The sequence below is a fragment of the Otolemur garnettii genome, unplaced genomic scaffold (genome assembly GCF_000181295.1).
Source record: "Otolemur garnettii isolate 467f Iridium unplaced genomic scaffold, OtoGar3 scaffold00004, whole genome shotgun sequence".
NCBI lineage: Eukaryota > Metazoa > Chordata > Mammalia > Primates > Galagidae > Otolemur > Otolemur garnettii.
In genome coordinates, this window is record NW_003852399.1 from 38,304,169 (window position 1) to 38,321,326 (window position 17,158).

Genomic DNA, 17,158 nt, shown 5'->3' on the forward strand with positions numbered 1-17,158 from the left:
TTCAGATTGCATGTGAAAACCCCACACTGTACCCCAGAAGTGCATTAATGTACATAGTTACCATTCAATAAAAAAAAAAAAAAAACAGAATAATATGCCAGTCTACTGGTTTTTTTTTTTTGGTTGAAGAAACTTTATTTTAAAATCAGAACTAATCTATTTTGTGGATTTCGTGTACAAAAATTTCAAACCTTAAACCATTTAATTCTCATTCTTTCTATTTTTATTTCAGAAAAAAAGATATATTTCATTTGTCATTTTTAATATATAATACATGAAGAACTAATAAATATAGAGAATAAATTTTTCTTAAACCTCTGAAGTTTTAAAATAAATTATGTGAATGTATTTCTGGTAAATTGCCAGAAGAAATCTCAGGGGAGAAAAAGGAGCTGAATTTCCATGACTACATTAAGTTGTTACAATTTATTTTCTCATACTAAATATTCATCTTCATATCAAATTCATATTTGTAATAGTATTACAGGGTTCCAGGGGACCCCAACCCAGGCTGTGGACTGACAAGGGAGATGGCACTGAAGTAAAGAGAACTTCACACTAATTTAATTCATAAAGTCTGAGAAGCCTGGAAAGGCTTACATTGTTTCATGCACCTCGTGGCAGATTAAGACAATGCAGCAGCTACTCCAGTCCCTCAGAAACCTTTTACTGATCTCTAAGACAAAACACTGAAAGGTGTCAAAATTCAAAAACAGGGACAAAGAATCCCAAGTCCCCCAGAAGGTTGGATAGAAGTGTAAGGCTGAGTATAGGGTAATAAACTGTCAACAATGCCCATAACACATTCAGAAAGGAGGAGGGGAAAACAAGTTTCATCCAGCAAAGCAGACAAATCAGCTTCCCTAATCTAACTGTCCATCAGGAGTTCAAAGAGTTTAGCCCTCCTGCCTGTTAATTCTCTATGTAGGTATGGTCTTGAAGCCGTTACCCTGTCTGGGCTGCCTCTGGACTCTTCTCAACTTCAGTGTCTTTGTACCCTAAAAGCTTTTTCAAAGGCACTGGTGTGTGCCAGTACCTCAAGAGAACACATCCAAGAAATTCAGGAGGATTTAGACCTCTAACAAAAGACGCAGTAGCACAGAGACAGTCAGGCAGGACAACCAAACTGGGCCTGAACGAGATGACTGTCTGAGGAAGAAACACTCCCAGAAAGGAACATCCAATCCAGGAAGAGGGAGGCTAATAGAAAGAACAACACTTTGGCAGACTTAGATCTAGATGATTCCATGTGTCTTATTATTATCACCCAAAGAAAAACAAAATCTTGAAATATGTTGAAAAGGAAAATATGTCTTGGGCTAAAATAAAAGGAAAATAAAAGGAAAGAACAGGCTTGGCACCTGTGGCTCAAGCGGCTAGGGCGCCAACCACATACACCTGAGCTGGCGGGTTTACATCCAGCCCAGGCCCACCAGACAACAATGATGGCTGCAAGCAAAAAATAGCTGGGCATGTGTATCAAAAAATAAAATAATACCTAAAAGGAAAGAATGTATTTAGGTACAACTTCCTTAACTAGCATCTTATTTGTAAGAGAAGGGACCAACATATAAGACAGATTCAAAACTTAGATGTTAAAATTTTTAAAGGCAGTTAAAGACGTGGATGAGCTTTTCTGCTATTATTGCAACCAACACTTCTAAAACTCTAAGACACTACTAGACATGGTTTACATGTATTAGCTAATTTAATCATTCTAATATCCCTTTGAAATGGGTACTATTATGTGTATTATCTCCATTTTACAAGTGAGAAAACCCAAGGCAAAGAGAAGTGAAGTAACCAGCCTGAGGTCATGCAGAGTGTAGGAGTCTAAGCCCAGATACAAACAGGCAACCTGGCTCCAGAGTGCTTAATTTTTCACTCTATTGGAAGACAATGAGAGTGAGGAGGAGGCAGCAACACATACTCCCTTTGGGTAGAAATTCAAGAAATATCAAAGTTGTGCACTCTTTTTCTTACCTTTCTCTGAGAAAGAAGAAATGAGAAAATAGATGAAAATATAGAAATTATTTGAAATGGTTGAGAGGATGTGATTTAGAAACATTTTAAAATACAGAGAGAAAACCTGTACATATAAGTCACTTTCTCGATAGTACCGTTAAAGATGAAGCAAGGTCTTCTGCTGAGTGAGAAAGGTGGGAGGGTAGAAGGACATTAATGGATATTGAAAGGAAATAGCCAGCTTTATAATTTCAGGACTCCACCTTGGAGAAAAGAGCTGACTCATATTCTGCCCCTTCAATATGAGGAAATAGCCCCCAGGTTTTCAAATGTTTTCATATGTGTGGTACATCAGGTACCTGTGAGAATAAGCAATGGTTTGTTACACTATTCTATCCATAAAACATGTAGATTCTTTTTGAATGACAGAAAAAGAAATGCATGCATAACTTACCCGTGGTGTAATCCTCTCATATGGCATAATGCATTCAACTGATTGTAATCAATGTTCTTGGACATTTTCAAGTCTGAAAAACATTAAAATATGAGTGATTTTCTATAATCTTGCTAACAAAGTGTATAAATAAAGTTTAATTGCAAACATGCATTATAGTAAAAGAATTCAGTGACTGTAAAAGTGAGGTGTTAAGAATCTTTATTACACAAACGAAATTGAATAGGGTGATTAAAATAAGGAAAGACCTTAATGTTTCTCATTGATGTCAGATCTGGTCTGGCTTTTATTTTTTTATTTCCATGAAATAAGGAAGTTTGTCTATGTCATACCATATCATTTTCCATAAAGTAAACCTTTCAGAATTTCCAGCCAATACCGTTAGAAGGTAGGCTAGTTCCAGAACTCCAGCTGACAATTCAAAGAGGTTTCTTAATATTTTTCCCTCTTTCTCTCTGATTCGATCCTGTCTATTCAGGCTTATTCAATCCTACACCAGCCCCTTTACTTGGCTCCACCTCTTCAGAGCACCTTCCAGTATCTGGACTCAGTTTGCAATTTCTTCTAAAGTTCAAATGTTAACAAATCACAAAGATCCTTTAAGAACAGAAAGATAGTAATTATAGCCAAGAGGCAAACTAATTGTGTTTTTCCTTCAGTGCCAAGATAAGCTGATATCCTTCAAGTGAGATAGAAAAGAAGACAGAATATATAGTATTAGAAGCATCTTTACAGTGATGGGCACTGACAGGCCCTCTGCTTACTGCAGAAGAATAAGTACTGTTGGAAATGTTTCAAAAAATGAAAAGCAGTAAAAAAAAATTCTGCCGTATGTATATTGTTCTAGTCTTTAGTGAAAAGCTGAAAAACTCTGGCTCCATGCACTTCTACAACTTTTTTTTTTTTCTGCAATTTTTTGGCCAGGGCTGGGTTTGAACCCACCACCTCCGGCATATGGTGCTGGCACCCTACCCTTTTGAGTCATAGGCGCTGCCCCACTTCTAAAACTTTTTAAAATTAAAACACATTCTATTCTTCGTAATTAGAAGGTGACATGTTCAAATTTATCTATTTTAATTTCAGCTTCCTAAATCACAAAATTTAACTTTGTATAAACTGTGATTTAAAAATTAATCAGCATTAATGATACTGCTTTCTAAGCAAAACAGTTAAATAAGGGAAATTTAAGTAGAAAATGGATTGCTCTCCACATTAATCACACTACTTAATAAATTTGAAAATATTCATTACATAATTTATGCATTTTCTTATCCAAATTACACAAGTATGCCTTATAAAATAAAAAATTACTGAATTATACTTTAGCTTCATAAGAAATGATTTGTTTAATCCAAGCCAAATTATATCTTAGATATATTAAAAAAAACTGTTTAGTATACTAATATTTCAATATAAGATCTTATAAAAAATATTAATTATAGTAAGTTTTTAATGCATGGATTAGAAAGGAATTTCCATCCTTCCATTTAGCTCAAGACTAATGTCAGTAACAGTCCTGATGAGCGGTGTGGGCAGGAAAAGAAGATGGTGCCATAGAGATTTGGAAAAAGGTTAAGGTTTGAGAAATTCTGACCCAAAAAAGCAGGCTTTAAAAATAGTTAAGTATTTTTTATTGTTCAAATAAAGCAGTTTACCAAAAAATGAGAATTACAAAAGAGATTGTAAATATGGGAATTGCTAACAAAAAATAGAAAAATTAAAATATTTTAATACTTAAAAATTTTACCTAAAAATCACCTTGCTTGACAAATGCTATGGCCATTGAGGCCAAGGCTTCACGTTAGGCTTGGAACAGTCAAGTCAACTCAAAAATAGAATGGACTGTGTAACGCTCACAGACAGTAAGAATACTTTAATTCACCAAAATGTTTCTCCCTTGATCCTCACTTCTGAGACATATTTATCATAAGGGTCTTTCCAGCAAGGGTGTTGAACATCATAAGGGATCTTATCTTTGAAAACAGTTTTATTAAAAATAAAAAAAAGCCACAGGTTTCCACACAAAATAGTAACTTTGTAAAGACCAATGTGAGTTTTCCTGGTGATCAAATTTAACACAAGGACAAAGCTTGAAGAGGTTCAAGGAGTACAAAGTCTACATTTGTCTTCCCGTCTTGTTTTTTCCTCGTGAATATGTCTTAGCCAGGCAGGGAAGGAACAGGGTTTGGTTTAACCCTACAATGGGGTTAAAATTGGGGTTTTGAGCAGAGTTAAGTTTGAAAGAGTATTAGAAGGTGATCTAAAGGGAAGTTACATAATTAATCCTAAACTAGATACCTGTTGTACAATTAAACAAACAATGATTTTTGCTTATATAAGGCCTTCTGTGTATTGTTGAGATGTAAAAGCTACATTCTAATGTTTTACCTGAGTGGTACATTGATGACGTTTGTTTATATGTATTAATGTTTGTTCGGTGAGATATATTTTCATATTTGTGCAATATGGTCAATTAAGTATGCTTGTGGTGGGAACTGAAAGACATTTTTTGTTAAATGTAACTGGACTATCCCCTGCAAAATGCTAAGAGGAAGCAACTGAGTAAATGAAGCCTCAGAACATTGTAGATGCACAACCACTGTTTACCAGGTGACCAGGCACATCTGAGTGGCTAGAAGGCAAAAGAAAATGGCATCACCATAGAGAAAACGCCACAAGGATCTCGTGGAAACAACAGTCTAGCATCAGCTAGAAAACAGACGGCCAAACTGGTTCAAAGTGGCTGCAGTGTACACTTTAATAATTAATCCTGTGACAAATGGGACTGTGCTTAATACAATTTTCAGAGCACAAAGAAGCAGGTCAGCAGCAGCAGCAACAGGAATATTAGCAACAAACTTTTTGTAGTGAGATTAACAGTCCTTATGCTACAATGAGCAGAAGGTGTATTCTAGCATAACACGGAACCAGAAGCTGAACAGGAGTAAATAAAGAAAAGGAGCCTCCAGAGATTAGAAACACAACTCATCGTTCCTATATACTTGGATAAGTGATTTGGTTCTGGGAGAAGGAACATGTTTGTAAACAAACCTAAACTTGTGTCATAAGAGGTCACTAAACATACCTACGTTAGTAAGTCCATTCCTTTTCCTTCAGCTAATTTGTTGTTATTGTCTAAAATCCCAAAGTTAAAATTCTCCTTCAAATAATATTGGATAAAGGTAAGGCACCTGAAAAATGGCAACTAAATCACCCATCAGGAGGCAAAGGAATGGTGCCTAGGGAAGCTCTTCTGTAAATGAAAGTTGTCTCACTGACAGGAACAATTTCCCAAGTGGGCCTATATCATTCCTGCTCCAGGTCCTGTGGGTGAAGATGTTCAGGTAGAACTGCATTGCCCAAAAAGAGAACAGGGGAAAGGAAGGGAGGGGAGAGAAGGGACAGGAAGGGGGAGAGGGGGAGAGAAGGGACAGGAAGGGGGAGAGGTTTTATAACAAATTATCAAAATAACTTCCCTTCATATACAACATTTTTGGAAAATTAGTCCACATCACCTTATTTCCTTGACTCAAATTCCCTTTTCCATCCACTCTAAGTGACCTCTGCTTCTGTTATTTATTGACATTGGTTTCACTAAGATTAACAGAGACCTTGTAGTTCCTAGCCCCATAACCCCATTTCAGTCTTCATCTTACTAGCCCCTGTGTGGCGTTTGATGGTGGTCAATTTTCTTCCTACTAGGCTTCTGTGACATCTTTTTCTCCTTTCTTGCTACCTACTTATGAGACTGCTCTACTGACCCCAGCTCCTTCCCTGAGGCATTAGCATTGGCCAGGACTCCTTCTCCTTACTTGTATCTCTCCTCTCAATTTAGATCCTCTATGCTCATGACCTTATCTGTACTCCTGTACTCTAGTTCTAAGGAACTAGACTGCTCAGCAGGGGGTGAGTGCTAGAAGCATCTGTATTTACAGCTGCTCCCCGTCACTCATCACCACCTGAGCTCTGCCTCCTGTGAGATCAACGTGGCACTAGATTCTCATAGGAGCCAAACTCTACTGCAAACTGCACACGTGAGGGATCAAGGTTGCGTGCTCCTTATGAGAATCTGATACTTGATATCTGAGGTGGAGCTGAGAACATAAGTAAACACTGAAGGTGTCACTGTCTTCTATCACTGCAGATGAGATGGTCTAATTGCAGGAAAACATGCTCAGGGCTCCCACTGGTTCCACGTTAAGGTGAGCTGTGTAATTATTTTATTAAATATTACAATGTAATAATAACAGAAATTAAGTGCACAATAAATGTAATGAGCTTGAATCATCTTGAAACCATCCCCCATGCCCCAAGTCTGTGGAAAAATTGTCTTCCATGAAACCAGTCCCTGGTACCAAAAATGCTAGAGACTGCTCCTATAGCCTGGATCTCTAACACACTCCACAACATTCATGAAAATGTCAACCAGGAAAATCAAACTCAAGATAACCAAAGCATCACTCAAAATTTCTCCCTTACTTCCTTTCTATAAAAAACCTTATCTTTTTATGAAATCTCTGTGTTAAGAAAATCCATATCTGGGTGGCACCATGGCTCAGTGAGTAGGGTGCCGGCCTCATATACTGAAGGTGGCGGGTTTGAATCCGGCCCCAGCCAAACTGCAACAAAAAATAGCCAAGCGTTGTGGCCAGCACACATAGTCCCAGCTACTCAGGAGGCTGAGGCAAGTGAATCCCCTAAGCCTAAGAGCTGGAGGTTACTGTGAGCTGTGATGTCACAGCACTATATTGAAGATGACAAAGTGAGACGTCCCTAAAAAAAAAGAAATCTCTCTCCCTCTCTCCCCCCTCACTCTTCTCTGCTCCCTCTCTCTCTCTTTTCTTCCCCACTCTCTCCTCATGTCTCTCCCCTCTTTTCTCTCCTCTTTTCTCTTCTCTTATCTCTCCTCCTTGGTGCTGCTCTGCAGCCTCCCTCCTCCACCAATAAAGACCTTTTGCACACACACACAAAAAAAAAAGAAGAAAGAAAATCCATATATCCATATCACTTACAATAACTCTATCACCAATCTTGAGATCTTATTCTACACTTTCCTCTTCAGGAGAAATATATTATGAAGACCAGTTCAACCTCTTTTGAAACACATCCTAACTATCTTCAAATATAGTTGTTCCTTGATATCCATGGGGGACTGGTTCCAGGATAACCCCTTCCACTCTCCATACCAAAATCCAAAGATGTTCAATGGCATAGCATGTTGATACAACCTGCTCATACCTGCTCATATATTTTCAATCTTCTCTTGAATTTCTAATACAAGATAAATGCTATGTAAATAGTTGTTATACTGCACTGTTTTATTTATATTATTTTTGTTGTAGCATCATTATTTTTTTTTTCAAATATTTTCAATCCCCAGTATGTTGAATCTGCATGCAGAATGCATGGATATGGAGGGCATGCTATGTTCTCTCCACTCCTAATGACAATCAGAGTCAACAGAGCTGTGTAAGGTGCACACTTCGAAGGAGTGCCATCCCTATCATGTGACATATCAGTATCATGTTTCACACGCTCTTTGAGTTTCATCTGTACTACTGCAATAATCTCCTAACTAAAAGATAAGGTGAAAATCATTAAACTTATCAAATAAAAACTAAATAATATGTATCAGAGTAAGAGTTAAGCCAGAAAATAGACAAAATATTATAATGCTTCAATAATTTTAACAGTTTAACACTGATGCCTGAGTAGATGAGATAAATGGAAAAAGTAAACAATCGTTTCCAAAAATAGATCCAGAATGGTAATGAAAATTTAGCATGTAATAAAAACTGGCATTTCAAATTAGTAGGGAGGAGAGAGACGACACAACACATGGTGTGAAAACACTTGATCAGTCATTTGGAAAAATATTAAGTTGCAGTTTTACTTCACTATTTTAAATTGAGATAAAATCTAGATGCATCAGATGTTTAATGTGTTTGATATTAAAAACAAAACTATACAAACACTGAAGAACTCATGGGGGAATTATTTTAAAATACTGGTATGGAGAACGACTTCCACAGCAAGATTAATAAACAGAGGACATAAAAGCTACCCATTCTAAAATCTTTGGCACAAAATCACAAAGACAAAAATGCATATTGAGAAAAGTATTTGTAAAATATGTGGCAAAAGGCTAATTTCTTTTGCATACAAAGAGTCTTATCAAATAAGCAGAAAAATAAACTTACATAAAATGTCATAAACAGGCTGTTTACATAAATACAAGTAAACACAAATAAATGAAAAAATTCTAAACTTTGCTTTTAAATAAACGAGAAAAAAATAGAAAGAAAAACTATTCTCAGCTAATTTATTGGAAAATTTTTGCATTATAATACATAATAAGAGAAATGTTTATTTGAAATAGATACTTGCATATATTGGTGGTGGGACTAGAAATGAATTCAACCATTTGGAGAACAATTTACCAATATTTATCAAAACTTAAAAGGTACACATCCTTTGGACTTTCAGTTCTATTGATACACTGGCTTACCAGCACACGCAAAAAAGTATAGACAAAATGTTTATTTTATTTTAACAGCAAAACTAACTAGAAACAAATTCTCATTGTATCAGTCAGAATACAGTATTCAGAAGATAGAAACCACACCAATTAGTTTAATGGATACAACGAACCATTGGCTAGGTATTAGAGAACCGAAACAACAAAAAGGACATGCCAGGTATCACCCAGGAAGCAGCTACCACCACTACTTTTCTGATGGAGCAAAGGGAAGAATTTGAGTTACTGTCACTCAGAAGTATGGACTAATTGCCCATCAAAGCTGGAAGCTAACCTGGGAGGATACGGCACCAGCAGGTGGCGCTGGGCTTCTGCAGGAGTGTAAAGAGGCTACTTCTGGCAATGTTGAGAAACTAAGTGGAATGGATGGGTGCTGCCAGAACAAACTCCCACCACTCAGATGAAAAGGACAACTTGCTGGGGAGACACAACGAGAAGAAGAACAGGAAAAGAACATTTAAAAAAAAAAGTTTCCCTAATTTTCTTCTTGCCTTCCAATCTCTGACAATAGTATTAATAGATCCTAAGAGGAAGCCAGCAGCCTTTGGGGGCCAAAAGCAGTGCAGGGACTGTCGTTTTCAGAGTCCCAGGCCTTACCATCACAAAGGAGAATACATACAATGTAGAATGTAGGACTGAAAATGACAGACAATAATGTAACATGGAACATTATGGGAGTTTGATATATTCAAACAATGAAATACAACCACTAAAATGAAAAAGGAACATATACATGTGTTGACATGAAAAGAACTTCATAGTAAACAATATAGGTAAGAAAACAATAACATTATAAAATAAGGTAATAAGATTCTCTAACAAAAAAGTTATTCTATATTCATGAATTGGAAGAATTAATATGATTAAAATATCCATACTACCCAAAACAATCTACAGATTGAATAGAATTTCTATTGAAATTATAACAAACTGTGGTGTATGTATACCATGGAATACTATTCAGCCATCTAAAAAGATGGAATTTTGAAATGTACCATTGCATCATGCACATTAGGTAAAGAAATGAGTATAATTGTGATGGAAGTGTTACTTAGTTGAATGTAAACATTTCATATTGTATATTGAAGCAATACCCTGAACCCCATAAATGCATCAATGTACAATGTTATGATTTAATTAAAAATAATTAATTTAAACTCTAAAAATAAAAAAAAAAGGTGAAGTCTTTACATCTTTTACATTTACCTGGATGGAGTTGAAATACATTCTTCTTAGTAAAGTATCACAAGAATGGAAAAATAAATAACCAATGTACTCCATACTAATATGAAATCAGTATATAAAAAATTACCTGTTCATAAGAGCAACAAAACACTAATATGGTCCGGTTTGGGAATAAGGGGAAGCGAGGAGAGGGAAGAGGATGTTTGGCAGAAGGAGGGAGGGCATGAGGAGAGATCTCACCTAATGGGCACATTGTGAGGGTATATAACATGCCCCCTGTGTGAGGGGCTCTTCTACAAATGGAACTTTACCCTGGAAGTGAGAACAATGTAACCTAAAAATTGTATCCTCACATTAATTTGATTTAATTTAAAATTTTTTTTAAAAGATGTTAAAATAAAGAAATTACAATGTAATATTTCACAGAAATAAAAATTTCTAAAATTCATAGGAACCATAGGAGATACCAAATAACCAAAGCAGTCATGAGCAAAAAGAACAAAGCTCTAGGCATCACATTCTCTGATTTCAATATATATTGTAAAGCTATTGTAATCAAAACCATATGTACTCTCATAAAAACAGATATATCAGCCAATGGAACAGAATAGAAAACCAGCAAAAATTCTAACCACATATAACCAATTGGTTTTTGACAAAGGTGCAAAGAACACAGTATGGGAGGAAAGGACAGTCTATTCAATAAATAGTGTTGAGAAAACTGAATATGCATACACAGAGGAAAAATATTGGACCCTTATCTCACACTATGTTCAAAAATCCACTCAAAATAAATTAAAAACTTAAACATAAGCCCCCAAATTTTAGAACTATTAGAAAAAAAAATAGGAAAAATCTTCATGACATTGATCTGAGCAATGCTTCTTGGGTGTCACCCTAAAAGTACAGAGAACAAAAGCAAAAATAGACATAGTAGATTGCACAAACCACAGAGTTCTTACACACCAAAGGAAACAATTAACGAAATGAAGAGAAGACCCACAGAATGAAAGAAAATATTTGTAAACCATACATATGATGACCCCTATGTATCACCACACCCCTGGCCCCCTATCTATCACCACATTCAAAATGTATAAGGATTCAAACAACGCTATAACAATAAAACAAATAGTCCAATTAAAATTTGGTGGCTGGGGCCAAGATGGTGGGTTACATGAAGGCTGCACATGCCCCTCACATGAAGAGGACCAAAGTGGTAAGTAGGTGAATATTCAGATTGATCATCTAAGAGAGAATATTGAGAATCAACAGAGAGACAGGGAAGGCACCAAAAAAAGGAGGAGAGGGAAGTGGGTCAACCCACTCAACAGAATCAGAAGTACTCAGAGAAGCCATGCATGGATGGGGAAGGGACAGAGGAGATGACTCCACACATCCCCACAGACAGTGGAGTCAGTGGGGGCTCCCTCATAATAATTGTATCACTGGCTTACAAACCCTGGGCACTGCAGCTATAGTGATTCTGAGGTTTCAGCCCTAGTGCTTTGTGTCTACCTGTGGGAGCTCATTTGCTGCTATATACGTGACAGGTAGCTTAATTCTGACATATGAAACTGGACCCCTATCTACCACCACATACAAAATTCCCTCAAGATGGATTAAAGACTTAAGTGTAAGATCTGATACCATAAAAATTCTAAAACACATAGGAAAAACTTTTCTGGACATTGGCCTAGTCAAAGAATTTATGATCAATACCCCAAAATCAAACAGAGCAACATAAATGCTAAATCAACGGTACTTCATTAAATTAAGAAATTTCTGCAGAGCAAAAGGGACAATCAATAAATAGACAACCTACAGAATGACAGAAAATATTTGCAAACCACCGATTTGGCAAAGGACTAATATGTAGACTCTACAAAGAACTCAAACAAATCAGCAAGGAAAAAACATTGAAAAGGGGGAGAAAGACATAAACAGACTTTTTTCAAAATAAGATAAATGTCCCACAAACATATAAAATTGTACTCAATATCACTAATCATTAGGGAAATTCAAATTAAAACCTTACCCTTGCCAGGACAGAAAAAGTCAAAAAACAACAGATACTGCCGTAGATGCAGCGAAAAGAGAACGTTTACATGCTGTTGGTGGGGATGCAAATTAGTGCAATGTCTATGAAAAACAACATGAAGAGTGCTCAAAGAACTAAAGTATCCCTACCATTCAATCCAGCAATGTCACTAGTGGGTATCTACCCAGATGGGAAAAAAAGTAGGTTTTTTTAAAAAAGACACCTACTCTCGAATGTTAAGTGCAGTACAATTCACAATTGCAAAGATATGGAATCAACCTAAGTGCCCACTGATTGATGAATGGATAAAGAAAATGTGGGCAGGGGGTGTCTGTGTGTGTGTGTATGTGTGTATATACAACCATGAAGTATAACTCACCTATAGAAAAAAGAATGAAATAATGTTTTTTTGTAGCGACTTGGATAGAACTAGAGACCATTATTCTGAGTATCGCAGAAACAAACAGACAAAAAAAACCAAATACCACATGCTCTCATTTTTAAGTGGGAGGTAAATGAGGAGTATATATGGTCATAAAATAGTATAATAGACATTGAAAACTGAGAAGAGGGGGAGGGTGGGAAGGTTGTAAGGAATAAAAATCTACCTGTCAGTTTCAGTGTGTACTATTCCGATGATGGGGACATGAAAAGCCCTCACACTTCAGCATGATACAATACATCCCTGTGACAAAAATCACTTGTACCCCCTAAATCCACCAAAATTTAGAAAAAAATTGGCAAACAACCTGAACAGGTATTTCTCAAAATAAGATATATGAATGGATGAGAGTTCAAGGAAAATGTGTTCAGTGTCTCTAAGCATCAATTAAACCCACAATGAGATATTACTGCACACCTGTTAAGATAGTTGTCATCAAAAAGACTTAAGACCACAATTGTTAGAGAGGATGGAGAGACAAAGGAACCCGGAGGCGCTGTTGGGAGAAGTGTAAATACAGTCATTCTGGAAAACATAAGAGACATTCTTCAAAATATTAAAAAAGAATTATCATCTGATTCAGGAATCCTACATCTGGGTAAAGATCCAAAGGATGTAAAGTCACTGCCTCTAAGAGATGTTTGCCCTCCTACGGTCATTGCAGCATTATTCACAGTAACCACGATGTGGAAACAAGCTAAGTTTCCATCAGTGCATGCAAGAATAAGGAAAAAGTGGTACATACACACTTGAAATACTATACACTTTGAAAAGGTACAAAATTCTGTTACTTGCAACATGGGTGAGCCAGGACATTACATTGAGTGAAATAAGTCAGGCATGGAAGGTCAAATGATGCATGATCTCACTCACGTGTGGGAGCCAGAAGAGCCAAACTCAACTGAAGCAGAAAACAGAAGGGTGGCTCCCGGGGCTGGAGGAGGGCTGGGATGGGGAGAAAGAAGTGTCCGCCAAAGAGGACAAAGTTTCAGTCAGACAGGAGCAATAAGATTTAAAGATCTATTGCACAATATGGCAACTATAGTTAATAATAATGTATATTTAAGAATGGCTGAATAAGTAGATTTGTAAAGCTTTTGTGACCAAAAGAGGATAGATATGTGTGGCGATATATGTGTGTTAATCAGCTTGATTTACTCCACTTACAGTGTACACATATATCAAAACACCACATTTATACCACAGACACATACAATTATTTGTGGAGTGAAAATTTTAAAATTACAAAAAATTGAGATTATATACACATATTCTTACATGTACTTATGAATATACTTGGCAAATTTCAAGAAAAGATTTTTTTTTTCCTGGTGGTTAGTTTTGAGGATAAGATTGAGTCTATGGGTGGGGGGAAGTCTTAACCTTTGAATATTTTCTAGCTCTGATGCATATGTTATTTTCACAGTAAATTTTTTAAAAGTCTTGTCCACCAAAATTCTCATAAATTGTATGAGGCACATTCATTTTTCTTTTCATTTGCACACTGGGTATTAGAGATACAGAGACCCGTGAAGGATAGCCATTGATTTCAACACATTCATCTAATAAGAATCACAGCCCATAGGCACATCTGCATAGGTCTCTAATGTTAGATTAAACGTAATTAGAATAATCGGAGAAAAACAATAAAAAGGTGAAGGAAGTTCAGGGATTACTTTGTACTAGGAGAGGCCAGGGGAGACTGAGACTTTGCGGAGATTAAAGTAGTTGATGAAAATTTTAAAGAACTTAAATGATAGGACCAATAGAGGACAATAGATGGATTTCCCAAAGGCAGGAAATAGGAGCTAAGGCATGAGAGAATATTGTGAAGATTATGACCATGCAATGCAAGAAATAACTTTCTCCTCAGCATGAGAATTCTCCAGCTCTGTTCCTCAGAACCAGATTAATGCAGAGAGTTCCATCCATATAAACATAAAGGAGGTAAAGTCTCCATCTTTCTTTAGGGCTGCATAGTATTCCATGGTATACATGTACCACAATTTATTGATCCATTTGTGGGTTGATGGGATTAGAAAATGTTCTTCTTAGCAAAGTATCTCAAGAATGGAAGAAAAAGTATCCAATGTACACAGCCCTACTTTGAAACTAATTCATAGTTTTTATAGGAAGGTCATAACCTAATTATAGCCTTAGATTATGGGAAGGGGGTGAGAGGGGGAAAGGGAGGGTGATTGGTGGGGTCACCTCTATGGTTTATCTTACAAGGGTACAAGTGAATCTTTCTAAAAGTAGAGTATGAACATTTTAACTCAATAACTAGGAAAATGACATGAAGGTTATATTGACCACTTTAATGAGAGTATTTCAAAATGTATATGACAATAGCACACTGTACCCCATGATTGCATTAATGTACACAGTTATGCTATAAGAAATAAAAAATAAAATAAAAAGGCAGAGAGTTAACCGTGTTGCTAGGCAACATTGATTATGATAGCAATCACCTTTGATTGATGAATTCTATCTGGATTAGGAAGAATTATGGATAATCTACAAACACCTGATGGGAAGCCATTGAAATAGACTTCCCTGAGTACCTTGACTCTTAACTCAGAGGTTCCCTGCAGGAAAGCTGGAAGCAATTCCTATGGAGTTTTTATAAGAGACATTAGCTCATGATCGGTTTAAACCAGGGCAGTTTACCACCTGCCCTATGAGACTTTCTTTACCTTTGAACCCGAGCTACCTTCTGAATTGCCAAACAGGGCTGTGTGGGCTTCTGCCTAGGCAGCTGAGGACTCCTTCCATAGCTGTGGTACCCCTGACACTGCTCTTCTGGAAGGATGCATTTATATCTTACATGGGTGCCAAGCAAGTGTGCCCATCTGAAAGTTTAATTAAACCTAAAAAGCTCTCCTGTACCCCAGATCAGTATTGGCAGATGGGTTTAAGAAATGCTAATAAAAGCATTTTAGCTACAGTGGAGAATTCTATCAATGGAAGTATAAGAACTAGAAGGCAAGACTCGTCCTCGGCTTGCATGCCAGGAGAGTCCAGGCCCGGGGCTCCCGGGCTCCCTGGGTCTGTAATAAATCTCATCTTATGCCCTTTACATCGGAGTGAGTCTCGAGTTTGTCGGTTGGGGTTGATTTGGGAGGCTTTCTCGGACCCAACATTTTGGTTCCCTGACCGGGAAGACTCCCATCCCCCATCTGGGACTTACTTCGACACCGCTCTGGAGGTGAGATACGTGTGAATGGGTTTGTGTTTAGTATGCATGTCGGCCTGCCGAGAGTGAGACATTCCTTCCTACGTTTTCTGTTTCGGTCTCTTGTGTTTCCTTGTGAGAGTCAAACTAGCTTAAGGTCGTTAAAGGTTTTTCTTGGAGCTTTTCCTTGTGGTTGAGGGGATAGAGGCTAGATCAGACGTGGTCAGTGATGCTGTTCCCCTAGCTAGGACTTGGAGACGTTCAATCCTAGCCTGTGTAAATCCGCCAGGATGATTCAATATCCTGCTGGTCAGGGGGTCGGAAAGAGTGCCTGTCGGTGGAGCGTGTAAATCTGGCCGGTGGAGTATGTATGTAAATCCGGTCAGTGTCGGTTTGGAATTGCTCCTATACTTTTCTTATTGGGTCTGTCTAAAAGAGTCTTTTGTTTAGATGCCTTATGTTTACTGTGCATTGTGTTTTGATTGTCTGGATTGGGTGACTTCTCTGGATCTAGGTTTCCAATATCGTGTGGAGTGCAATTCTTCTAGTTAGGCGGGGGCCTTCTAGGAGTGTCTGGTCCTAGCATAATCCTTCTGGTTTGGGTGTAATTCTTCTGGCTAGATAGATCCAACAGCCGGGAATGTCCAGTTGTAATTAATGTCCTGTGTTTATTGTTTCTTGTGTCCTGCTTGTCTCTATACTTGGTCAGGGTCAGTGTGGGTTTGAGTCCCCCTAGATAGTGTAAGGAAAGGGGGGGGACCTGGAAACATATGTCTGGTTTGTCGTGTTTGTTCCTTGTCCTGTGTCGTGCTTGTCTCTGTAAAACGGCACTCAGGTGCCCCGTCCTTGAATGTTGTGTGATGAGCCAGGTTCTGTTCACAACGCAGATCACCCCCGCAGGGAACTCCTGCTGGTCTGGCCATGCGATCCTCAGAGCGCTCCTGGGACAAATTCTCCCAGAGGAACGTCTGGTCAAGACTCAGCTGGGGAGCTCCCTGGGTGGGTCACTGCAGAAAATGAACACCAGAGAGGAACGGGTTACAGGTGGCGCCAGGACATCCAAAGTAAGGGAGGATCCTTTTAAAGCCCACTACATTTTAGTGGAAGAGGAGCCTGATCACCTCCTGGGCATTAGATCGCCTGCAGATCTGCTGACAAATATATGAGACCAGATCTGCCAGATCGCCAGCCGATCTGTAAAAAAAATTTGTGTGAGAGTGTGTGGGTGTGGTGTGATTAAGAGAACTCTGAGGGTGGAGTTGGATCTCCCCTCATAGGGCCTAAGAAAGTGTTGGTTTGCCTCTTATAGCTAAGTAGCAGCTTAAGTGGGAATTTGAGGCTGCCCAGGTTAAGAAATG

General features: G+C 37.7%; 1 protein-coding gene across 1 annotated transcript in view; it reads right to left on the bottom strand.

Moving 5' to 3' along the window:
* CNBD1 (cyclic nucleotide binding domain containing 1) overlaps positions 1 to 17,158 on the bottom strand; it is a 403,074-nt gene that overhangs the window by 377,874 nt on the left and 8,042 nt on the right. The window contains exon 2 of the mRNA XM_023518062.1: positions 2,420 to 2,492. Within this exon, the coding sequence (XP_023373830.1) occupies positions 2,420 to 2,492 (73 nt within the window). The remainder of the gene's footprint in view (positions 1 to 2,419; positions 2,493 to 17,158) is intronic.